This window comes from Canis lupus, chromosome 16 (assembly GCF_048164855.1).
Source record: "Canis lupus baileyi chromosome 16, mCanLup2.hap1, whole genome shotgun sequence".
Classification (NCBI taxonomy): Eukaryota; Metazoa; Chordata; class Mammalia; order Carnivora; family Canidae; genus Canis; species Canis lupus.
The window spans coordinates 22,741,893-22,766,465 of record NC_132853.1 but is presented as its reverse complement, the minus strand read 5'-3'; the positions used below and the strand labels follow the sequence as shown (position 1 = coordinate 22,766,465).

General features: G+C 42.7%; 2 protein-coding genes across 5 annotated transcripts in view; one reads left to right on the top strand and one right to left on the bottom strand.

Moving 5' to 3' along the window:
- Positions 1-14,676: 14,676 nt before the first annotated feature.
- Positions 14,677-16,469, bottom strand: ZNF830 (zinc finger protein 830). Its single transcript, XM_072779495.1, has one exon. The coding sequence runs from the start codon at positions 16,191-16,193 to the stop codon at positions 15,069-15,071; it is 1,125 nt and encodes a 374-aa protein (XP_072635596.1). The 5' UTR covers positions 16,194-16,469; the 3' UTR covers positions 14,677-15,068.
- CCT6B (chaperonin containing TCP1 subunit 6B) overlaps positions 15,205-24,573 on the top strand; it is a 28,103-nt gene continuing 18,734 nt past the window's right edge. For 3 of the 4 annotated variants that reach the window (XM_072779492.1, XM_072779490.1, XM_072779491.1), the window contains exons 1-5: positions 15,205-16,492; positions 18,403-18,466; positions 19,797-19,931; positions 21,932-22,105; positions 24,446-24,549. In XM_072779492.1, the coding sequence (XP_072635593.1) occupies positions 16,356-16,492; positions 18,403-18,466; positions 19,797-19,931; positions 21,932-22,105; positions 24,446-24,549 (614 nt within the window). In that variant the 5' untranslated portion in view covers positions 15,205-16,355. Of the gene's footprint in view, positions 16,493-16,766; positions 16,848-18,402; positions 18,467-19,796; positions 19,932-21,931; positions 22,106-24,445; positions 24,550-24,573 lie in introns of those variants that run through there. The other variant, XM_072779493.1, reaches the window with a different exon arrangement.

The window sequence follows — 24,573 nt, the reverse complement described above, 5'->3', positions numbered from 1 at the left end:
TAAAACTGCGTCCTCAGCTCATATTGATACGTACATCGGAAAGCACTGCCCTGGACTTCAAATGTTTGTGGAGGGTGACATCTGTGCCTTATGCATCTCTTTATCCTCAATGTCTAGGGTAATACTAGACACTTAGTAGGCACTCAGCAAATATTTATAAATAAACCCCTGAGTGACTGGAATGAAAGTGATCAGCTCCCTAGAAGGATGTTTATTACATTGTATCTTTGACAGTGTTTGATGTTAATGTGCAATAAGACTCAGGCTTTTAATGTTTGTTTTGCTTGATGACAGCTCCAAGGAACCCCCAAATCTCTTTGATTCACCCGCACTCCCCAGTCCCCCACCTCTCAGTGTAAAATGGAACTAGGTGTGAATGCTGGCAGTTGCATTTCCTCAGAGAAGGAGAATGAAGTAATGTGTGGTGGGCACTGATTCAGGTTTGAATTCTCTTCCACTACTGGCTGTTGTAACCTTTGTCTATTTTCTTAACTTCTCTGGGCTTCAGTTTTCATGGTGAACTGGGGATAAAAATACCTTCTAGGATTGTGTGTGACAGTTAAATGATATGACTGATACTAACTTGCAAACTGCTTGGCTGGCACTTGGAGGTATTTCAGCAAATGTTCATTCCCTTCTACTCCCCATCCTGGATACATTCATACCCCTGCAGAGTTGAATCAATCACGCAATTATTTTTTTTTAAGATTTTATTTATTTATTTGACAGAGAGGGAAAGAGATCACAAGCATGGGGAGCAGCAGGAGAGGGAGAATCAGCTCTCAGCTGAGCAGGAGTCCCAATGCAGGGCTCCATCCTAGGACCCTGGGATCATGACCTGAGCCGAAGGCAGACCCTTAACCGACTGAGCCACTCAGGCACCCCTCAATCAGGCAATTATTGAATGCCTACTCTCTGTGAGGCACTATTCCAGGAAGTGGAATACAGTAATGAAACAGACACAAATATCTCCTCAAGGGGATCCCTGGGTGGCTCAGCGGTTTAGCACCTGCCTTGGACCCAGGGCATGATCCTGGGTTCCCAGGATCGAGTCCCACATCAGGCTCCCTGCATGGAGCCTGTTTCTCCCTCTGCCTGTGTCTCTGCCTCTCTCTCTTTCTCTGTGTCTCTCATGAATAAATAAATAAAATCTTTAAAAAAACAAAAACAAATCTCTCCTCAAGGAGCTCAGAGGTTAGTGTGGGAGATAGATAATAAACCGTAAATAAAATGCATAGTATGTGCACTGATGATGAGTGCTGTGGAGAAAAAGTGCAGAGGAGGAGGATAGGAGATGCCAGGCAGGGTGGAGGTGGGGGGGTTGCGTTTTTAAACACAGTGTTCAGGAAGGTCTCTGCCACGAAATGACATTGGAGTAAAGACAACAGAATGAGAGCTGCGTGGTGTTCTAGGCTACGGGGAACCGCAAGTAAGGGCCGAGGCCAGGCTAAGTCATGTAATGAGATCAGCAAGGAGATGGCTGTGCTTACAGCAGCAGGAGTTAAGGTTGAGAAGAACTGGAGCCCAGGTCAGCAGGGGATCTGGAGACAGACCCTAGAGCGCCTTGTAAACACATTAGAGTTGTTGCCATTTGTGGCAGGTAAATAGGAAGCTGGTGGATTGTATTGAGCAGAGAAGTAACACTATCTGACTTCAGTTTTAACAGGATTGCCATCAGTCTGGCTGCTGTGTAGAGAAACTGGGAGGCAGTCAGTTGGCTACTGTAAAAATATAGAGGAAAATGAGGGCAGCTTGGGTGGTAAACAGTGAAAGAGTAAGTATTCATGTAAATATTTGTAAGTGCATTTTTCGAGGGCATGCTTTAATTGAAGTCTTTTTTTTTTTTTTTAAGATTTTATTTATTTTAGAGAGAGAGCAAGCGTATGAGCAGGGGAAGTGCAGAGGGAGAGAGAGAGTCCCAGGCAGTCTCCGTGCTGAGCCCGGAGCCTGTCACAGGTCCTAATCACAGGACCCTTGAGATCCGGACTTGAGCCACAATTAGGAGTCGGACACTTACTTCCTCAAGTGGATGACAAAACTACCTAACTTGTCATTCTAAGCATAAAGCCCTCAGAACAGAGCAGGGCATACAGCAATTTCATGATTCAAGCCAACAATGACCTTGGTGGCAAATGCACAGGATACCCACTACCTACCTATTCCTAGTTACTCGAAGTCCTATGATTAAGTCCTCCTCTCAGACCTTGATGCTACCTAATCCTCCAGGGCACTGATTCTGCTGTGAGAGAGCTTCTGCCACCCGCTGTAAGACTGTAGCATCCCTGACTTCCAATTTAAGCTCCTGAGGATTGTTAAGAAGAAGAAAAAAAAAAAAAAAAACAGAGGGAAATGGGTAGATTCTGTTCATTTTTCATGCTGCTCATCACTGTGAAAGCTTGGCAGCCACAGGCAGGAATAGGGAAAAGGCTTCACACCTTCCTGGAGACGGTGTGGGGCACTCGTGAGGCTAGTTTGCACTCAGTGGATTCCCTTTTTAATAAGCTCTGGTCTATGAATCACATAAATCTCAGCACTGAGAGCCAATTTTACGGTTTGGTTTGCTTAATAGTCACACAATTAAAATAAGTTGTAAAAAACGGTGATGGTGTTTGCCAGGATAAATATTTAAAAGGGAACAGCTGTAGGAAGATGTAATATTTCAAATCAGCTCATGGCTCTTTATTTTCAATAAAGGCGATGCATGTAGGTTCCTAAGCAGTGGAATTTCTTGGCCTCTCCTTGGATATCTTTGTGCTGCAGCTGCCAGATTGAGAGAGGACAAAGAGGAGAGGTGTCAAGTGTACCTCTGGGAATAGCTGAACATCACCCAGAGGCAGGGGCAGGGCTTGGGACCCTCAACCCAGGGATTGAGCTCACAGATACCAAGTGAGGGAGACTCAAAGTTGCTACCATCTTCCCTAAGCTTCTGGGTTGTGTTTTCTAGTAATAAGTCCTGGTGGTCAGGTCTTTTAGGTGGCAAGTTAATAATTTTCAAAGGGAAAATTTATTTTACAAAGAGATGAGCCTATTTGGGAAGCAAATTTAAGTTCTGTCTCCTCCACTGGACTCTAGGCTGGCAGAGAGGTAGTATTGATGCCAGTTGGTTTTCCAGCTTTGGTATGGCAGCAGAGGTTGAAAACCAGGTTGAATGCTTCCTTCCTCTCTTGTACCTCACATGCCATTTCCTTTATGTCAGGAGAGCTCCTACCCTCTTCTCTCCTTCTCTGGGAGCTCCCTCCTCCCCCCACCCCCGCTTTTTTTTTTTTTTTTTTTTTTTTTAAGATTTTATTTGTTTGAGAGAGCGAATGAGCATGAGGAGGGACAGAGGCAGAGGGAGAAGTTGACTCTCGTTAAGCGACGAGCCTGGACATGGGGCTCCATTCCAGGACCCTGAGACCGTGACCTGAGCCAAAGGCAGATGCCTAAATGACTAAGCCACCCAGGTGCCCATTCTCTGGGAGCTTCCGCCGTGCCCTCCTCTTGAATATTCTTGACTATGCAGCCCACTGTGCTCTCCCTCTCCTGCCTTCAGCTTGTTTTGGTCTTGGTGATGGTAAAGGAAAAAACTCAATGGTTTCCAATCATATTATAGATGGGGCTCTCTGAAAGCTAAACTTCTAACACCAGATGTGTGGGTTTTCAACACTTTCAATGAAAGTGTTTTGGTTAAGGGTGCAGTCCCACAAGACTGCCGCCTACCCCACTTCAGATGCCAATCCCTAGTCCAGGGTGTCTGTCACCTGTGCTTCTGACTGCCCAGCTCTAAATCAGAGCTTCCCAAAGCCCCCTCCTCGGGTTTGATAAATGTGGTAGAAAAGCTCACAGAACTCAGGAAAACACTTTATTTATTGGATTACTTGTTTGTTATAAAAAGATGTAACTCAGGAACAGACAGAAGAGATGCATAGGCGGAAGGTATGTGGGAAGGGGTGCAGAGCTTCCTTGCACTTTCTGGATATGGCACCCTCCCAGCACCTCCATGTTCCTGCTCACCAACATGTTCACCAACCGTGAAGCTCTCAAACCCCATCCTTTTTGGATTTTGTAGAGGTTTCCTCATACAGACATAATTGGTCAAATCATTGGCCATTGGTGATTAAACTGAATCTGTAGCCCCCTCCCTTCCCAGAGGTGGGGAGGGGTGCTGAAAGTTCTAACCCTAATCCCAAGGTTGGTTCCCCTGGCAACCAGCTCGAACCCTTAGGGCTTCCTAGAAGGCACCTCATTAACATAAACTCTGAGGTGTTTGGGATTGTTTTGAGTAACAAAAGCCACCTTTAGGACTCTCACCTCTCTACTCAGGAAATTCCAAGGATTTTACCTTTTTATTTTAATTTATTTATTTATTTAAAAAGATTTTATCTATTTATTTGAGAGCAAGCACGGGGGTGGGAGTGGGTATGGAGGGAAAGGAACAAGCGGACTCCAGGCTGAGTGTGGAGCCTGATGCAGGGCTCAATCCCACCACCCCAAGACTCGAGCTGAAACCAAGAGCTTAATTGACTTGTGCCACCTGTGGAGGCTGAGAAAAATCAAGGCCATCCCACCTAATGTTTAGCATTAGCACAAGTACAGCCATCGTAGGCCCCTGTGAATAAGAGCTGAACTTTATGGGAAAAACTGCAGAATATCCTCAATGTCCTCGGCAGGTAATCCCATATCAGAAAGACAACAGAGCTCAGAATTGCCCTCAGCAGAGAATCCCATATCAGAAAAACAACAGAGCCCACGCCCATGGTAGAAAGTCTCATTAGAATGAGAACAGAGCTCAATGCCCTTGAAAGCCCCACATCAGAATGTAAACAGAACTTGGAGAAATTCTTCCACCCCTTCTGAAAATCCCCTAGACCAGCCTATAAAAAACCCAGCTGTAACCCACTTCGAGGTCCAAGTCCCAGCTCCGCTGTGTCGGGCACACTTGGACCCGAGCTCGAGCTTGTAAATAAACCCTCGTGCGCTTGCATTGGTGTCGGCTCCTCGGTGGTTTCTCGGATTCGCAATCTTGGGCACAACAGGAGCCCCTAGGAAATTCCAAGGATTTTACATCTCTTCCAGAAATGGGGACAAGGGGGATCCCTGGGTGGCTCAGCAGTTTAGCGCCTGCCTTTGACCCAGGGTGTGATCCTGAAGTCCCTGGATCGAGTCCCACATTGGGCTCCCTGCATGGAGCCTGTTTCTCCCTCTGCCTGTGTCTCCGCCTCTCTCTCTCTCTCTCTCTCTCTCTAATGAATAAATAAATAAAATTTTAAAAAAAGAAAGAAAGAAATGGGGACAAAGTTAATATGTGTGTGTATTTAAGATTTTATTTATTTGAGAGAGTGTGAAAGAGAGATCACAGAGGGAGAGGGAGAAGCAGACTCCCCACTGAGCAGGGAGCCCAATGAGATGATGCAGGGGTCAATCCCAGGACCCTGAGATCATGACTTGAGCCGAAGGCAGATGCTTAACTGACTGAGCCACCCAGGCACCCCAAAATACATATTTCTTATTATAAATTACAATACCGAAGTGATAGAGGTGGGGAGGTGTTAGGGAGTACCCAGATAGCATAATACTACAGATGATAAGACTAAGGCTTGGGGAACAAACCGATGCAATAGATAACTGGTGAATGGGAAAAGTCAGACTACAGACTTTTGATTAGCTCTCTTGCTGCTGCCTCTATCAGTAGTTTAGTAAATAATTGGGTCCTGCTTAATTTCTTATACCACTTACAATACAACCGGCTTGTAGGTTTCTTGAATGTAAGGGTCTTGTCTTTAGTCACAGTCATTTATTCAATAATATTATTTGCTTGTACTAAAAACACTTACATGCATTGAATTCATTTAATCCTGTCAGTAATTCTAAGAGGTAGAAACTCTAACTCTACCTGCATTGGAGGAAACAAGGGTGAGGTAACTTACTCAAGGTCGAGTAAAGAGTGGTGGACCACATGGCCCAGTCTAACGATTGTCTCCCAGTTGCAGTGTCTGGGAACTGAAGTCATTCTTGCTCCCATCAGAGACCACTAAGTAATCTAATTGATTGCTGGTGAAATAGAGGAAGGTGGGGCACTGTGGACAGAGTCTGTTAACAAATTTCTGAAGAAAACACAGCTTTCGGCCCAGCCAAGGTCTCTGAACAGCACCAAGGTCCCTGAACATTGATCATAAACCTTCCTAATCGGGATCCCTGGGTGGCGCAGCGGTTTGGCGCCTGCCTTTGGCCCAGGGCGTGATCCGGGAGACCCGGGATCGAATCCCACATCGGGCTCCCGGTGCATGGAGCCTGCTTCTCCTTCTGCCTATCTCTCTCTCTCTCTGTCTCTCTCTCTCTCTGTGACTATCATAAATAAAAAATAAATAAATAAATAAAAATAAAATAAAATAAACCTCCCTAATGTTAATTTCTGTTATTTTGGGGGATCCTCTTCCACTTTCCACATTTCACTGTTAAATAATAGAATAGGGGACCAGGAATCAAGTTGCATCCTAGTCTTATGGTAGCTGTTGCTGAATGACCTTGGACAAGTCATTAGATGGTGTCTATAAGAGCGTTTTACCTCTGGGGGGTGTTGAGCCTTGAAAACTGATGTGCAGCTCCTTCATTTCTGAGCATCAGTTTCCTCGTTTGTAAATGAAGATATTATGTTGTTTTGAGGATTAGCGGCAGAGTATGTCAAACCCTAGCACAGTGCCAGATACATGGTAGGAATCCAGTAAGTGGTAGCTATTATTAATAATAACCTGACAATCTGGCTTGGTTGACACTCTCTTATAACCACATTTGGCAGAACAGCAAGCAAACAAACACACACACACACAATGAAAACAGCAATAACCACCACCATCAACCACCCAATCAGTGTGGTCCTCCCAAACTCCCCTAAAGGTGACCGCTGGCTCCCAAGTGCGCGAGAAGCTGGCCAAATGCTGTTAGCAAAATGGAAGTACAGCCAGATGGAACTCCTTTCCTCCTCTGAGAGACTGGGAGTGATTTCAATGAAGGATGGCTGAGTGCAGACTCACTCTGAAATAGCTTTGACTGCCAAGTGACAGGAGGAGGGAGCCAAATGAAATGATGGTGGCAGAGAAGAGGACGGAGGGCTGTGAGAGCAGCTGGGAAGCAATGTGTCCTTGCTGACTCTTTGATCTTGCTGCTAAGAATCACTTTATTCCTCCTTCTCTCCACTCCAGAGGCCTCTAGGCAATCAGGGCTGCCCACTTGCTCCCACTAACATATGGCCATCCCTTTTGTTTGTTTGGTGCCATGAGGAATTCTCATTAGCTGCTAAATATGGAGGTGGCCCATTGCACTCCAGAGGCTGTTATGGATACCTCCTTACCTGCAGAACAGGTAAGAGCTTCAGGTGCCAGAGAAAGGAGAGACCCAAGATAGGAAAAGATTTCTCAGCCCTTTAAGCTGCTGAACTGACTTTTGTTCTGGTTCCAACTTCCATGAGTTAGCTTGGTCTTTTTTTTATTTTTTTATTTTTTTATTTTTTAGCTTGGTCTTTTTTACCAGTTTTCCAAGCAACTTCCTGCTGTGTGGATATTATTCATTCAGTAGTTAGTTATTGAGCTCTATTATTGCTTGGCATTATTTTAGGTAGTGGGCAAGACAGACAAGCCCTCTGCCCTTGTGGAGTTTACATTCTGGTGGGGGAGAGACATAATTCTTTTTTTTAATTAATTAATTAAAATTAATTAATGATAGTCACAGAGAGAGAGAGAGAGAGAGAGGGGCAGAGACACAGGCAGAGGGAGAAGCAGGCTCCATGCACCAGGAGCCCGACATGGGACCCGATCCCAGGTCTTCAGGATCACGCCCTGGGCCAAAGGCAGGCGCCAAACCGCTGCACCACCCAGGGATCCCGAGAGACATAATTCATGTGCAAATAAACACTCTAATTCAAGATAGTGGTAAGTGTAATGAATTCACAGAATCATGTGACAGAGTGACAAGAGGTGGTGGGGGATAGCTATTTATGTCATCTGAGAAAGAAACATTAGGGCTGAGAACCGAATGATGATTGACATGCTGTTTGAGGTCGGGTTCTGAGAAGAGGGAACTGCAAGGTGCAGGTCTTAACATGGCATATCTAAGGAACAGAAAGTTAACCAGTGAGAACTGGGATGTGGAGAATAAAGGGGAGAGGGTAGCAGATGGAGTTAGAAGACAGGTTGCAGCAGGGGGTGGAGGGGTGGGGTGGGGTGGGGGAATGGAGGGGAGGCTAAGGATCACATTCAACACACAAGGTGTTTTTGAGATTTCACTAAAAATGAAAACCAGTCTTGACTTACCATTCCTCTTGATAATTAAGGACACTTGGCTATGCCAACCCACTATTGAATGATGACAGTTGATTTCAACATAGAGCAGCTATGCTCTCCTGCCCTTTCCACCCCACTTTAGTGGGATTTGTGGTCGGTTATTAGTTCATAAGTAGTAGACATTTGAACCAGCAAATGCTGAGCATCATGTGAGCTTAATAAGGGCCTGGATTTTTTTTTCTCCCAAGTGTAATGGAAGCATATGATGAACAGTTTTTTTTTTTAATTTTATTTTTTATTTTTTATTTCTGATGAACAGTTTTTAGTGACAGTGACTTGATCTAAATTTTTAAAAGATCACTCTTGTTGATAACTGATCGTGGCTAGAGTGTGTGTGAGGGAACAGGTAACACTAATGCAAGAGATGGTGGCTTGGACCAGTGGAGACAGAAAGTAGTAGACAGATTCTGGGCATATCATATTTTAGAGGGAGAGCTGCCAGGACTCTGGCCAATGCATTAGATTTGGGGGAATAAAGGGGAATGAAGGATGACTCTTAGGAGAAGGGTCAAGGCTAGGGATATAAATTGGGAGTCACCAGTATATAGGTGATATTTAAACCCACAAGAATGGATGAGATCACTGAGAAAGGAACTATAGATAGGAAATAGAATGCATAAAAAAAAAGAAAATAAAAAAAAAATAAATAAAAAAAATAAAAAAATAAATAAAAAAGGAAAATAGACTGCAGAGTTTTGGGATTTTCTTCCTGTTCAAATGTAAAGCTTCTCAAGTAATTATTGATATTATACAAACTACTAGACTGTTAGTATTAAAAAGCAATAAAAAATTATCTATGTAGGGATGCCTGGGTGGCTCAGCGGTTAATCGTCTGCCTTTAGCTCAGGGCATGATCCCAGAGTCCCAGGATCAAGTCCCTCAGTGGGCCCCTTTCATGGAGCTTGCTTCTCACTCTGCCTAGGTCTCTGTCTCTCTCTCCATCTCTCATGAATAAGTAAATTAAAAAAAAAAATTATCTAGCCACTATTCCTACCCATATACTTACTCAATTCCCCCTACACAAATATCCAGCTAAGTAGCCAGCCAATTAGTACATCATTAACAGGAAACATACTATTTCCATTAAGACCTTGATTCTATGTTCATTAGTAAGTGATTTTTCTTCCTATAAAAATTCTAGGTGGGTATCTATACCTCCAGAAAAGGAGTGTTGAAAGGGAAGGTGAGTACTGTTCATAATCACACCAAGATAAATGGGGACTATGCTGGGCAAATAATAAAAGCGGCAACACTTTAGCCATATATCTCCAGATAGTCCATTGGATGACTTTAAAAATGTTTAAAAGGTGAGATACCACTTGTCTCATGGCAAAATTAAAAATTTGGAGGTAAAAGAAATCTCAAGAAAATCACCTGCTCTACTTAACTCAATCACAAAGAGGAAATTAGGGGCTTTATGTTAGACTAAAATCAAGTTAGCATGTGGCAGGGGAAGACTAGGCCATCTTTCTCAACATATGATGGGCATATTGGGATGTAACCCTGCAGTAAGTCTCAATAAATCCATCATAAGATGAAAACATTATAGTTTAGTCTAGCCTACCTTAAATGTGCTCTTGAACACTTACATTACTTACAGTTGGGCAACATCTAACTTAAAGCCTATTTCATAATAATAAAGTATTGAGGGGATCCCTGGGTGGCTCAGCGGTTTAGCGCCTGCCTTCAGCCCAGGGCGTGATCCTGGGGGCCTGGGATGGAGTCCTGCATCGGGCTCCCTGCACGGAGCCTGCTTCTCCCTCTGCCCGTGTCTCTGCCTCTCTCTCTCGCTCTCTCTCTCTCATGAATAAATAAAATCTTAAAAAAAATAATAAAGTGTTGAATATCCCATATAATCCATTGAATATTTCATTCAAAGAATAGTTGTGTGGGTACAGAATGGCTGTCAGTGTATCGATTGTTTTAACCTGTGATCACGTTGCTGACTAGGAGCTGTGGCTCATTGCTGCTGCCCAGCATTCCGAGAATGTCAAACCGCTTACTACACTTGATCTTAGCCAAAAGGCCGAGAAGCGATCAAACCGCTTACTACTAGCCCAGGAAAAGATTCAAATTCAGAATTCAAAATTTGAAGTACAGTTTCTGCCGAATGTGTGTCACTTTCCCACCATTGTAAAGTCGAAAAAACGTGAAGTACAACCATAGTAAGTGGGGGACCATCTGTAGTAGACATACTTGTATTGCACTTGTTTATAAACCCTCTTCACATGCATGTGTCATTTGGCCTGTGAGGTATCATTGTTTGATAGTAGAGTGCAGTACGGTTTAGAGATGTGACTTGCCCAAGATCACTAACCATTAAAATGTAGGGTGGTTTATACTATATGTTGGCAAATTGAATATAAGTGAAAAAAAAAATAAAGTTGAAAAAAAGAAAAAACCCTATTGTATCATATATACTCAATAAATGCTTATTAAAGAAAAAAAAGTAGAGTGGGAACTTGAACCTGTCTCATGTTTTCTCTTGCCAATTCCCCTGTTCTTATAGCTCCAATCTGGTGATTGTTACTAGTAAAGGTTTTAGGCGTAAATTGATTTTTCTCCTGGAATTTTAATTCCGGAGCCTCTTAGTTTCCTGGTGTGTAAAAAGTACTTATTACTTTCATCAATAAAGAAATACAAATACATCAATAAAGAAAATACAAATGTGAAAGCATTTTGTAAGTTGTAAGCCACTGAGCAAATTTACATTTGAAGGCTAGTTAGATCGGCATTTTTTTCCTCTCCAGTTAGGGGAACTACACTGAATTGGTAAGTGAATTGGTGAGAGAATTACCTTTGTTTCATTCACAGTAACTCTAACATATTGTTGGCTAAATGAGGGGGGTTCTCTAAAAAGAGAACAGTGACTGGAAGAAATCTTGGGACTAAGTCTTATAATTTGGGAACATTAGTGGATTCACAGTCTAATCCCAAAACCTATTTGACCCAGCTCAGAGAGGTATGAAGGAGTCTCCAATGTGTGGAGAATCAGGAAGGATCCACTAACCCTGGTAGCTGTTTACATTGATCAAAGATCCAACAAGGATTTCCTTCATTTTGTTCAGGGTCCCCCACTCATTCTCCCGGATACAGAGTATTGGGAACAGAGCTTTCTCTGTCTCCTAAAAGCCCAGTGCTGTTTATTTGTATAGTAACATATACCTGGCATTCCTTAAGCTTTCTGTGTTATAATGAACTCAACAACTTCAAGGATACTCAATTGTTAACTTATAGAAAACTCCAACTACTTAGAGCATGGCATTCAAGACCTTAAACAACGGTTCATAATCTACCTTCTTTTTTTTTAAAGATTTTATTTACTCATGAGAGACAGAGAGAGAGAGGCAGAGACACAGGCAGAGGGAGAAGCAGGCTCTATGCAGGAAGCACGATGCAGGACTCAATCCTGGGACCCTGGGATCACGCCCTGAGCGGAAGGCAGATGCTCAACTGCTGAGCCACCCAGGCATCCCATAATCTACCTAATAGTAACGTCCACTGTTATCAGGAAAGAACATTCCCCTCTAAATTGGTCTGCTCACTCCCTCCTGTGCATGTTTTATTTTTCCACCTGCACAACTTTCTCGTTGTCTGTGCTGTCCTTTACTGTTAGTCACATATGGCTAGTACGTGAAATGCAGCCAGTCCAAACTGAGATGTGCTGTTAGAGATATACCCAGATTTCAGAAATCTAGAAACGGCAAAATGTAAAATATTTCGTTAATGATGTTTAAATATTGATTATAGGGACACCTGGGTGGCTCAGTGGTTGAGCGTCTACCTTCAGCTCTGGTCGTGATCCTGGAGTTCTGGGACTGAGTCCTGCATTGGGCTCCCCAGAGGGAGCCTGCTTCTCCCTCTGCCTATGTCTCTGCCTCTCTCTCTCTCTCATGAATAAATTAATAAAAATCTTTTTTTTATTTTTTTTTAATTTTTTTTAAAGATTTTATTTATTCACGAGAGACGAGAGAGAGAGAGAGAGAGAGAGAGAGAGAGAGGCAGAGACATAGACAGACGTAGAAGCAGGCTCCATGCAGGTAGCCTGATGTGGGACTTGATCCCGGGTCTCCAGGATCAGGCCCTGGGGTGAAGGCGGCACTAAACCACTGAGCCACCAGGGCTGCCCAAATTAATAAAAATCTTTAAAAAAATATTGATTATACATTCAAAAGTGACTATTCTGGATATATTAGATAAAATACATTAAAACTAATTTTTTAAAAAAGATTTTATTTACTTATTCATGAGAGACAGAGAGAGAGAGGCAGAGACATAGCCAGAGGGAGAAGCAGGCTCCAAGCAAGAAGCCCGATGTGGGACTCACTCCCGGAACTTCAGGATCACACCCTGAGCCAAAGGCAGATGCTCAACTGCTGAGCCACCCAGGCCTCCCAACATTAAAATTGATTTCATATTTCTTTTTACTTTTTCATGTGGCTTCTAGAAAATTGAAAATATATATGTGGCTTGCCCCGTATTTTTAAATGGGCGGTGCTCTGCTAGATCATCAGCCTAGCTTCTTAAGCCAATGTAGAACAGGGCCTACTATCAAACTCACCTTTGTATTTTCTCACTCTAAAATAATAAAAGTGGGGACGTCTGGGTGGCCCAGTGGTTGAGTGTCTGCCTTTGGCTCAGGGCATGATCCTGGTCTGAGGATCGAGTCCCACATTGGGCTTCTTTCGAGGACTCTGCTTCTCCCTCTGCCTATGTCTTGGCCTCTGTGTCTCATGAATAAACAAAATCTTTAAAATAAAACTGAAGGATGATAGAAAATTGTACTTGTGGGTTTATACATTGAAAGCAGGCTGTTATCAAATCAAAGCTATTACCAATCAGCTGACAGCTCAAGGAAAGACTTTCTGCCAAAGACAGTTAATTTGCTCAGTTAAGTGTTAGATAACTTTTTTAGGAACCCACACTAAAAACCCCCATGCCTGTGAATTTCATCTTTATCCCTCCTGTTTTTCTTCTACCTCTACTAAAATATTAGCCTTTCCTGTGAAATTTTTCAACTTTGTTTACTCTCAGTCCGTAACTGTCTTGTTCACTTTACCTTTAAAATCTGTTTCCAAGTAGTCTCACAGCGTTTCCTATCCACATTCATTCCATTTTATACACTGCAACTAAAATCATCTTCCGTAATTGTTTTTGCAAATATTTTTTGCTCAAAAACTTCTATTTTTCCTACACTGCTGACAGGAATAATTCCTTCACCTAGCATCCAAGTGAGGCTTTTTCATACCTTAACTCTTGGTATTCTTCATAAAACCTGAGCTTTAAACTTTTTTTTTAAAGATTTTATTTGACAGAAAGAGCACAAGCAGGGGGAGTGGGAGAAACAGGCTCCCCACTAAGCAAGGAGCCCGACGTGGGGCTTGATCCCAGGACCCCAGGATCATGACCTGAGCTGAAGGCAGATGCTTAATCGACTGAGCCACCCTGGCCCCCAACAACTGAGCTTTAGAGCAACTAGATTTGGTTTATGTAAAACACCTAGAACCACTTAGAACCAAGGTAAAGGCTATGTTTTAGTTATTATCATCATTACTACACACTTTCATTTGAGTATGCCATATGCATTTCTACCTCTGGAACACTGCTAATTCCTTTTTCGCTTGAATATCTCTATTGCCAAAGGGAAAAGGAGTGATTTCAACAGTTCGTGAGTGACTGGAACAAGCTTATTGTTACTCCTTGAGAAAAAACTTATCCTCCCTACAATGGACAGCAACTCTGAACCCTTATTTAACTATGAAATGTAATAAATTTAAGACTGGATGAAACCTAAAAGGTGGTATTTCTTTTATACAGTAGATGATAAACTTATGGAAAGCGGTATTTAAAAAAACAAAGCGTGAAAACATATAGATGGGTTCTGGATTTAGGGCGACCTAAACATGACCCTTCTACTTTGGCATATACTAGAACAACCTGGGATGCTTTCAGAACTAATACAGATACCTGGGCCCCACTCCACAGAGTTACTGAATATTTAATGGTAGGTTCTGGGCACACGAATTTTTTAAAAGCTCCAAGGTACTTCATAGGCACCTTTTCAAAAGCTTGGCAGGTGATCTTCATGTGCACCTACATCACATCCAAGAATCATTGGTTTAATCAAGAGAAACAATTGGGTTAAGGAGGTTTGGTCATATATTTTCCCATGTTCTCGTAGTGCATGTTTTTGAAACAGAAACAATACTCAGAGAACTGATTTGCCCTGAATGACTTATAATGTTTATAAATAGTATTCTTAAAAGCAAAAAACAAACCCTCTTCCCCACCTTTCTACAAAACCCTCCTGCTGCAGGAAGTTGAGTTGATTTAGGGGATCAGAAAAGAAAAAACACATATATCCCAAATGCCACACTTGGTTTTTATCTAAAAGCTTGTCTGTTAGCCTGGCTTCTATTTATTTATAAATTTCAAAACAGAATTACTTAAGTAAATATATATTTAACGAGGTACAATATTTACAGCTTACAGATTTGACAACGCAAAATTATTCACTTAACGTGTGAAAAAAGTTGACATTTTAGTATACAATAGCTCAAAAATTGCAAAAACAACCTCACCTCAAAAATATTTTACACCAATTTTCAAAAGTGCTATCTTCACAGGCTCATTGTATGTCAACAACCCAGTTAGGTCACCAAATCTCCACGCACGAAGGAACCAGTAATCATACCCAGAAACAGCACTTTTCGTACCATTGTAGAGGGTGTAAAAATCTTGGGTCTTGAAACCCTATAACAAAGCCCCTTTTACCCTCCAGTCCTGTGACAGCAGATCTTGTAGTTCTCCCTCATCATCGCTGTCAATATTCTCCTCTTCCTTTTTCTGCAGTTCCTTTATAGTCAGAACCTCCTTAAGCTTATTTTTTATTTCATCCTGGCGATTCCGAAGCTTTTCCACCCGACGGTAACATTCTATCTGCTCATCGATCTCCCCAATTTGCCGGTCCAACCGTCCCTCCTCATCCTCTTCAGCAACTATGGCTTCGGAAATGGTATTGACTTGTCTCATGGCCTTCTGAAATTCGTCCCACTCTTTGTCCATTTGATCCTTTGGGGCGTCAACCTTTCGTACCCTTGCATCTATCTCAGGGTCGTCAAAAAAGCCTTCTGGTAATGCTTCCGCCGTGTTTTCTCTCCTTTCCACTACTTTTTCGTGTATTTCTGCTTTTTCAATTGACCCTGAATGGGGAATTAAGGGGGCCTTGGGGGGATTTGTATCCGAGAAACCGCTTGGCAGCATACTACTTGTTGCCTCCCTCGGGGAGGAAAGCGAGTGGTCCTTGCCCTGTGCGTCGGGCGGCTGCTTGCTCGAGTCCCCTCCTTTCCCTCCTCCTCCCTCTTCCTCCTCCTCCTCCTCCTCCTCCTCCTCCTCATCCTCATAATCAGGGAGTAAACCGAGTCCCGAAGCCTTACTGAGGGTCGCTCTGGTGGATTCCTTCCCTGCTTTGTCAAAGTTGGTGGGCAAAGCGGATGTGGAGGGTTGCACCTGAGGCAGCGGGGAGGCCTTGAGTCTTTTGGCATCTTGGCCATCGGCGTCCGGCACCTTCCTCTTGGCTGACTGAGGCGCTGCGCTGGAGGACGGTCCCTGGGTGGCTTCCCTCGCGCCTTTCAGCTCGGCCACTTTCTCCCGGTGCTGCTTTCCCAGAACGTGGGTCTGCCACAGGAGCTCGCTCTTCACCGGCGTATTACACAGGGCGCAACTCAGCTGCCCCAAACGGTTGTACTTCGCAAATGGAGATTCTATCCGTTTCCGGTTGGTGCTGAGACGCTGCTTCTCCTTCATCAACCGCCGCAGTTCGTCCTGATTCACAACTCGCTTCCCCGCGGGAGCGCGAGCGGAGGCGGAGGACGCCATCTTGGCGCCCCGACCCGAAGCGATTGCGGCTTCCGTGCGGGCGAGGCCTGGCGACGTCACTTCCGCTCCCGGCGAGGATTGGCTGAGGCTCCGGCACGGGCTTCCGCTCGGGATCCGGGCTGAGGCTGCCGCTACCTGGCGGGTGGCGCGCCGGGTGGTGCGATGGCTGCGGTCCAGGCGATCAACTCCAAGGCTGAGGTGGCGCGGGCCCAGGCGGCCTTGGCCGTCAATATCTGCGCCGCCCGAGGGCTGCAGGATGTCCTGCGCACCAACTTGGGGCCCAAGGGCACCCTGAAAATGTGAGCCTGCGGGGCGGTTGGAGCGGCGGTCAGGACCCGGGTTGGCCGGCTGCCGCGGCCCGCCCCGGGCACACGTTCCGCCGAGAGCCTGGAGCCGCAGGAAGCACCGTGGGCCCGTTGTCCTCGTTGTCACTCCTGCGCGGAGGGCGCCCGTGGCCCGGGGCGGGTCCGTTAACGTTCCCGTGCCCCTGATCTGGTCCCTTGGAAGCGCCAGCCGCGGAACTCCCCCGCGCTTTGACACTGTGTGTCTTTACTTGGGGATTTGTGGGGCCGTGTCGCAGCCGTAAGGGCACAGGCCTTGGGCCCGGCAGGTGTGGGTCCACATCCAAGCTCCCTTCCAGCTGTCCGCCCCTAGGCAAGTTGTCTGAACGCTCTGTGCCCACGCTGCTTCCGAGCCACCCTTTCAGCGTCTCTCCGTAGCATCACCATCTTCTTTAGAAGAGTGAGGAAAAGAGAACAAAAATGTTTAGGACAGGGAGAGACGTTCTAAGAGGAGTAAGCAGAATTCATATTAACGGTAAAAGAGGGCGCTTGTCTACTAACCGGATGCTGGGCACCCAGGTGATGAAGGGGTGGTATGTATGTATGTGGCATCTAGGCCAGGAATCCTGTGATAGGACTGAGGGAGAAGGAGAAGCCTCCCAACAGGGTTTTTTTTTTTTTTTTTTTTTTTTTTAAGGCTTTGTTTATTTATTCATGAGACACAGAGAAAGAGAGAGGCAGAGACACAGGCCGAGGGAGAAGCAGGCTCCATGCCGGGAGCCTGATGTGGGACTCGATCCTGGGTCTCCAGGATCACACCCTGGGCTGAAGGCGGCGTTAAACCGCTGAGCCACCCGGGCTGCCCTCTCAACAGATTTTTGATCAGAGCCTTGAAAGATAAGTTAGAGTTCACCAGTTGGAGAAGGGACTAAAGTCCTAGTAACTTAAGGAACAAGAAAGCCCAATGGTGTAAATCCAACAGAAATGAAAACAAACGTGATGTGTAAAAGGGAACCACAAGATATCATTGGCAGGTGTGGCAGGAAAAACAGACATAAGCCAGAGTGGGAAAGGTGAACTACCTCATTGCTAAATAGTCTGGATTTTACCTGGAAGGTGATGGAGAACATAGATTTTTGATTAGGGAGCTGATAGGGTCACACTGTGTGTTAGAAAGATAAATAGAGTGTGGAGGGTAGATTCAAATTCAGAGATACCAGGATGCTAAGTCCAGGCTAGAACTCATTCTCTCTTTTAATCGTTGACGACAGTGGACGTGGAGAGGAGGGAGTAGATTCAAGAAATATTTAGGTTGTAAAATCAACAGAACTCGACGATCTAATAAATGTGAGGGATGAGGGAAGACACTAAGTTGAGTGAATGAATGGTAACATTTCACCAAAATAAAAAGCTTGCAGGAAATTTACGATTGTGTAGTTTGTAGATTTCCAAGTATCCTTTTTTGACCAAACTGCTGTTCATAACTCATCAGTTTCTCTCAACTTGTAAATGCTCCATTTCCAATGAAGAATGAAATCGCTATAGCAGTCTATATGGGGAGAAGTGATTCTGTAGGCTGCACATGGTGGTGATTACCATGGTATTGCCACATGGCACATGGGAAGTTTTGGGACTCAGTTCTTTTTTTTTTTTTTTTTTAATTATTTATTTGTTCATGAGAGACAAACAGAGAGAGGCAGAGACATAGGCAGAGGGAGAAAGAGGCTTCCTGCAGGAAGCCTGATGTGGGACTTGATCCCAGGACCCTGGGATCACGACCTGAGCCAAAGGCAGATACTCAACCACTGAGCAACCCAGGTGCCCCGAGGCTCAGTTCCTTTTATTAAGGACAGTGAATGGCAAGAAATGAGAATGTCTTGCTTGACTCTTGACATATGAGGTTAATAATATCACTGTTTTCTGAACAGGCTTGTTTCTGGTGCAGGTGATATCAAACTCACCAAAGATGGCAATGTACTGCTCCATGAGATGGTGAGCTGACGCTGCTGACTTAAATAAATCTTAGTAAGCCTAGAACATAGTACAAATTGTATATGTTTAAACCAAGGCTGTCACTTAAGTACTGCAGTCATGGGTTATACTTGTTTGGTTAAACCTTAATAAAAGATGATTTTGGTGTTTTTCAAATCTTTTTACAATTCAAATAATAGCTTACAGATACTTCCAAATTACATCTTTTAAAGGTTTTTTTTTTTTTTTTTTAAATATTTATTTATGAGAGACACAGAGAGAGAGAGACCGAGGCAGAGACACAGGCAGAGGGAGAAGCAGGCTCCATGCAAGGAGCCCCCCACGTGGGGCTCGATTCCGGGTCTCCAGGATCACACCCTGGACTGAAGGCGGCGCTAAACTGCTGAGCCACTGGGGCTGCCTAGTTACATTTTTTTTTTTTTTTTAGTTACATCTTTTAAAGGCACTGAGTTGTAATCATGAAAATATAAAAAATCCTTTGCAATTTTAGTAAATATATTCATCTTAGAGATTGAAGGATTTGATCTCATTTTGGAAATGTCATTGCATTCTGAAACAAAGACTTTTTTTCTTTTTTTTAAGATTTTATTTATTCATGAGAGACACAGAGAGAGAGGCAGAGACACAGGTAGAGGGAGAAGCAGACCCCATGCAGGGAGCCCGACGTGGGACTCGATCCCGGGACTCGATCCCGGGACTCGATCCCGGGACCCCAGGATCACACCCTGGGCCGAAGGCGGGCGCTAAACTGCTGAGCCACCCAGGGATCCCCTGAAACAAAGACTCTTAAAAAACGTTCAAACCTTATTTTCAATTTAAATGATTTGATATTGACATTTATTAAGCATTGATAATAACAATTTGTGAACTTGTATAATGAAGCTTCTTTTTTTAAAAAAAGATTTTATTTATTCATGGGGGGGGGGGCGGGCGTTGGGCAGAGACACAGGCAGAGGGAGAAGCAGGCTCCGTGCAGGGAGCCTGACGTGGGACTTGATCCCGTGACTCCAGGATCACATCCTGGGCTGAAGGCGGCGCAAAACCACTGAAGCTTATTTCTTAATTTTACTATGGGCCCTTAGATTATCTTGTTTCATTAGACCAAAACTCATTCTCTCTTTTAATCTGTTGTTTAGGACAGCCCGGGTGGCTCAGAGGCTTAGCGCCACCTTCGGCCCGGGGCGTGATCCTGGAGACCCTGAATCGAGTCCCACGTCGGGCTCCCTGCATGGAGCCTGCTTCTCCCTCTGCCTGTGTCTCTCTATGTGTGTCTCTCATGAATAAGTAAAATCTTAAAAAAAAATAATAATCTGTTGTTTACCTTTTCCAGCAAATTCAACACCCAACGGCTTCCTTGATAGCAAAAGTAGCAACAGCCCAGGATGACATTACAGGAGACGGTACTACTTCCAATGTTCTAATTATTGGAGAGTTACTAAAACAAGCTGATCTTTACATTTCCGAGGTATTAGCATTTTATAGAATTCCTATTCATTTGAATGGGGGAATTTTTTTCACTACTAAAATAGTTTAATTTTGAGGACAAAAGTAATTTTTATCAAGATACTTTTGGACAATTATAAAAGGAAATAATAATGTGCTTTTTGGCCAAAATAATGCCTTTCATTGGAATTATATCCCACTTTTTAAAATGAAATATTTAGGATATATCAGTAAAAAATTAGCCATGTAACCATGAATAATGGCCTAAAAAAGAAAACATCATTGATAATCTTGAAACTAAATTGTACACCTTAAAAAAAAAATAACCGGAGAAAAATAATTGAAGGTTTTCACATTGTGAATTTACCTATCTTTCTAGTTTTATTTTTCTTACATACCATCTACTCTAGCCAGACTCCTTCAGGCTACTCACAAGCCTCTGAAATCACTACACACATTTCTACCTCAGTGCCCTTGTTCAATCTGTATTCTTCTCTTGGTGTTACTTACCTGTCTTCTCTAGTTAAGTATTTGAATTTTTCTTTCTTTTAAGGACTATTTTAGCAAAGCATTACCTGGTCAAAGTCCTAAAATTATTACTTCTTGACGTTTCATTTAGTATTGGGAATTGTCTAGTAATTCAGTACCTGCAAGGTACCTCATTTAGGATGCCTCTGGCTGTAAGCAATAGAAATTTGACTAAAAGGTACTTAAACAATAAATAATCTCCCATGACAAAACTTCCAAGGTTGGTTGATTAAAGAATTCTATTAGTCATCAAGTACCCTGGTCTTTTCTGTCTCTTAGCTCCTCCGTTTACATTGCTGTTTCATGATAAGTCTTATTTCTATCCTGATTATAAGACTGTCAGAAGAAATTAGGAATACCAGCATACTTTAGTAACACTCAACACAAGAGGGCAAAAGAAAGCCATTTGCCCAATTATGGAATATAAGTCCTTCCTTTATAATATGATTGGGTCAACTTTGGTTTGTGTCCATTCCAAATCAGTAACAGGTTTTCAGGGAACTGACTTAATATAATCAAGATCCACCCCTAGAGCTAGTACAGAGGGTAGCTTCCTTTGAAGACTGGAGGAAGAGATACCTAAACAAAATTAGGGTTTCTTAGGGAGGAAAAAGTTTGGGAAGGGGGAGGTGCTGACAGACATTGACAAAATTATGAAACTGTGGCAGTATAGTGATAGAGCTAGGCACAAGATATGATAGAAACATTGAGGAGGGAAGGATATCCTAAACCAGCACTTTGGAAATTGGTGAATTACGAGGCACTTTCTGAAGGAGTAAGATCTGGGCTAAATCTTTTTTATTTTTATTTTTTATTTTTGAGAGAGAGAGAGCATGAGCATGAGTGAGTGGAGGGGCAGAGAGAGAAGGAGAAGCCGACTTCTAGCTGAGCAGGGTGCCCAATTAAACTGGAATCATCTTTACATTGTGTTTTATGAAATTGCTACTTTTAGAGCACAGGTCAGTTATTTTGTAGAAAGTCCCCAGTTTCGATTTGACTATTTTATCATAATTAGGCTCAGGTTATGAACTTTTCGCACAAATACCATACAAGTTCTAAGGTGTCCTTAATGCATTGTATCAGGAGGCACATGGTGCCTATTTGTCCCATTACTGTGTTAATGTTTGGTGAAGGTGGTTTCTGTCTATACTTTTCTCCAAACCAGTGCTGGTTCTTTTCCTCGGTATTAAAAGGAGTTTTTTTCTTTTGTGCCCATTCAGAAGGGTACCATATAACAGTGTGTCATAATTTTTGGAAATAAAGAGGACTTTTGTAGTTTTTTCTACTGGACTTACGATTTTTCTGTAAGTTTGAGGTTGCTTTAAATATGAAGCACCGAAAAATTACTTTTATAGATTATATACATAAACATATTTAGTGGCATTAATGTGGGTAATATTACTTTTTCTGTATATACCTATTAATAGGAGAAGATGATTACTTTTACTTTGGATGACTTACTTTATAAATTTTAGTTTTATGTTGTTATAATAGGGCCTTCACCCCAGAATAATAGCTGAAGGATTTGAAGCTGCAAAGATAAAAGCGCTTGAAGTTTTGGAAGAAGTTAAAGTGAACAAGGAGATGAAAAGAGAAATCCTCTTAGATGTGGCTAGGACATCTCTACAAACTAAAGTCCATGCTGAATTGGCTGATGTGTTAATAGAGGTATGTGACTAAACTTTTGCATTCAGAATGAGTATAGAACGTGGTGATTTCTTTTTTCTGTAAAATAATCAACCATTGCATGTGGTTCTTTTGAACATGAAATAAAATATGGAAGACAAACATTTATAGGCTTACTTAGAGACTAGACTTGATTGGTCAGAATAGTATATGTAATTTTTTTAAAGTATCATATTAAACCTTCTTTTAAGTTAACATGTAGGTTAGGAGGAGTTTGGTTGCCTGTGAGTCATCTTGTGTGGATGTCATTAGGGTGATATACTGGTCTCTTAAACCTAGTGGTCCATATTTATTATGTGAGGTGACACATGGGGAACTTGTTAAGCTTACCACTTTAATGAAGCATGATTAATCTGATAGATAATATTCACATCTGGGAAGTACATATTTGTTTTGTTTATTTCTAAAGGTAACATATATGGAATATAAGGGCAAGACTGAGTATTTTGAGAAGGTTTTTATCAGATGGCTATCGTTTGATACCATCACTGTTCCTCAGCTTAGTATTTTTTGAAATTTGAATATATAGGTTTATCAGGAATGACAAATTCATAACCAAAATCACAAGACATTGACATATAAATCAGAATGCTGTCTTGCTAATTTACTTTAAGAAATATAAATGACAAATGGACTGGAATACCTGAGTTATTTCTGGTTGATTCCCCTTACTAATAGGAAAACCTACTTGGCAAATCAGATTAAGATCAGATAATTTCTTGCTCAACGGAGTTCATATAAAGACTGCAGTATTTCCTCCTGTTGGGAGTACATATATCAAGTGATCCAGAATCTTCATGTTATCTGGTTAGGGCTCCCATTCTCTTCTGGTGTTCTAGAAACACTGATATTATCCAGGGGTCTTTGTCTTTATATCCTATGAAGCCCCAAAACCAAATAGCATGTGATCTCAAAGTTTTCTAAGATACAGCTGTTTGCTTTATTTATATTTTAAGATGATTACACTGTAGCATTTAATTAGTTGTTTTCATATTACTTTCTGAGCTAAAGAATAGTATATATTGCACCATGCTTCTCAAATTGTATATCCTTAGGGATATGTGGCAGAATAAGTAGGGCTTGTCTTTCTAGAATGTCAATTTTACTTTACAGTTTTGGGGGAAAACATTGCTTTACTACATTAAAACGAATGTACATTATGGCATGATGTGGAAACTTTTCATGATAAAGCACAAAACTTAAGAAATTCCATATTGGTATAGCCAGCAAATTTTAGCTCTTACCTTAGATTACATTCCCCTCTTTTCCTTTAATATGTTCTTTGGTGGAAAAGTTTGAGTAGTGTTGATAGTAGAAAGAGTAATAGGTTGACAGTTGAAGAGAACTGAATTCTAGTCCTGGCTTTGCGACTGTCTTTTAGACTGTTTTAAGACAGCAACTTTTAAAAAAAAAAGACAGCAACTTTTGGGGCATCTGGGTGGCTCAGTCAGTTGAGCATCTGCCTTCAGCTCAGGTCATGATTCCAAAGTCCTGGGATTGAGCCCTATTTTGGATTCCTTGCTTAGTGCGGAGCCTGCTTCTCCCTCTCTCAACCTCTCCCTCTGCCACTCCCCCTGCTTGTGCTCTCTCACTCTTGCTCTCTCTCAAATAAATAAATAAAATCTTCAAAAAAAGGAAAAAGGGATCCCTGGGTGGCGCAGCGGTTTGGCGCCTGCCTTTGGCCCAGGGCGCGATCCTGGAGACTCGGGATCGAAACCCACATCGGGCTCCCGGTGCATGGAGCCTGCTTCTCCCTCTGCCTGTGTCTCTGCGCCTCTCTCTCTCTCTCTGTGACTATCATAAATAAATAAAAATTAAAAAAAAAAAAAAAAACGGAAAAAGGACCGTAACTGCTTTTTGACAAGAGAGTGTAAGCTAGCAGGGTGGGGATTGGGGTTGCAGAGGGAGAGGGAGAGAGAATTCCAAGCAAGCTCCACGCCCAGTGCAGAGCCTGATGTGGGCTTGATCCCATAGCCCTAAGATCATGACCTGAGCTAAAATCAAGAGTTAGACACTTTACCGACCAAGTCACCCAGATGCCCCTAAGACTGTAATTTTTTTTTTAAATTTCTTGAACTTTTATTGGAGTTTACTTATCTGTAAAATGGAGGATTTGGGCCTGATAATCTCTGAAATTCCTTTAGGCTCTAAAGTATCCATTGGTATTGGTTATTATTAGTGTCCATGATAGAGTGGCCCTCTTTGGCCTTGCCCTGTATTTTGAGATATGAAGCCCTTTGTCTGCTTAGTCTGGTGATACTTGAGTCAGTGGTTCCTTTTAGTAGACCACTAATTTACTGTTCTCATTCGCTTCTCTTTCAGGCTGTTGTGGATTCTGTTTTGGCTATTAGAAGACCAGGTTATCCTATTGATCTCTTCATGGTAGAAATCATGGAGATGAAGCATAAATCAGAAACTGATACAAAGTAAACCACATAAACTTTGACAAT

Excerpts from the sequence above, each read along its gene's own strand:
- ZNF830 (XM_072779495.1), bottom strand. The coding sequence starts at position 16,193 with ATGGCGTCCTCCGCCTCCGCTCGCGCTCCCGCGGGGAAGCGAGTTGTG.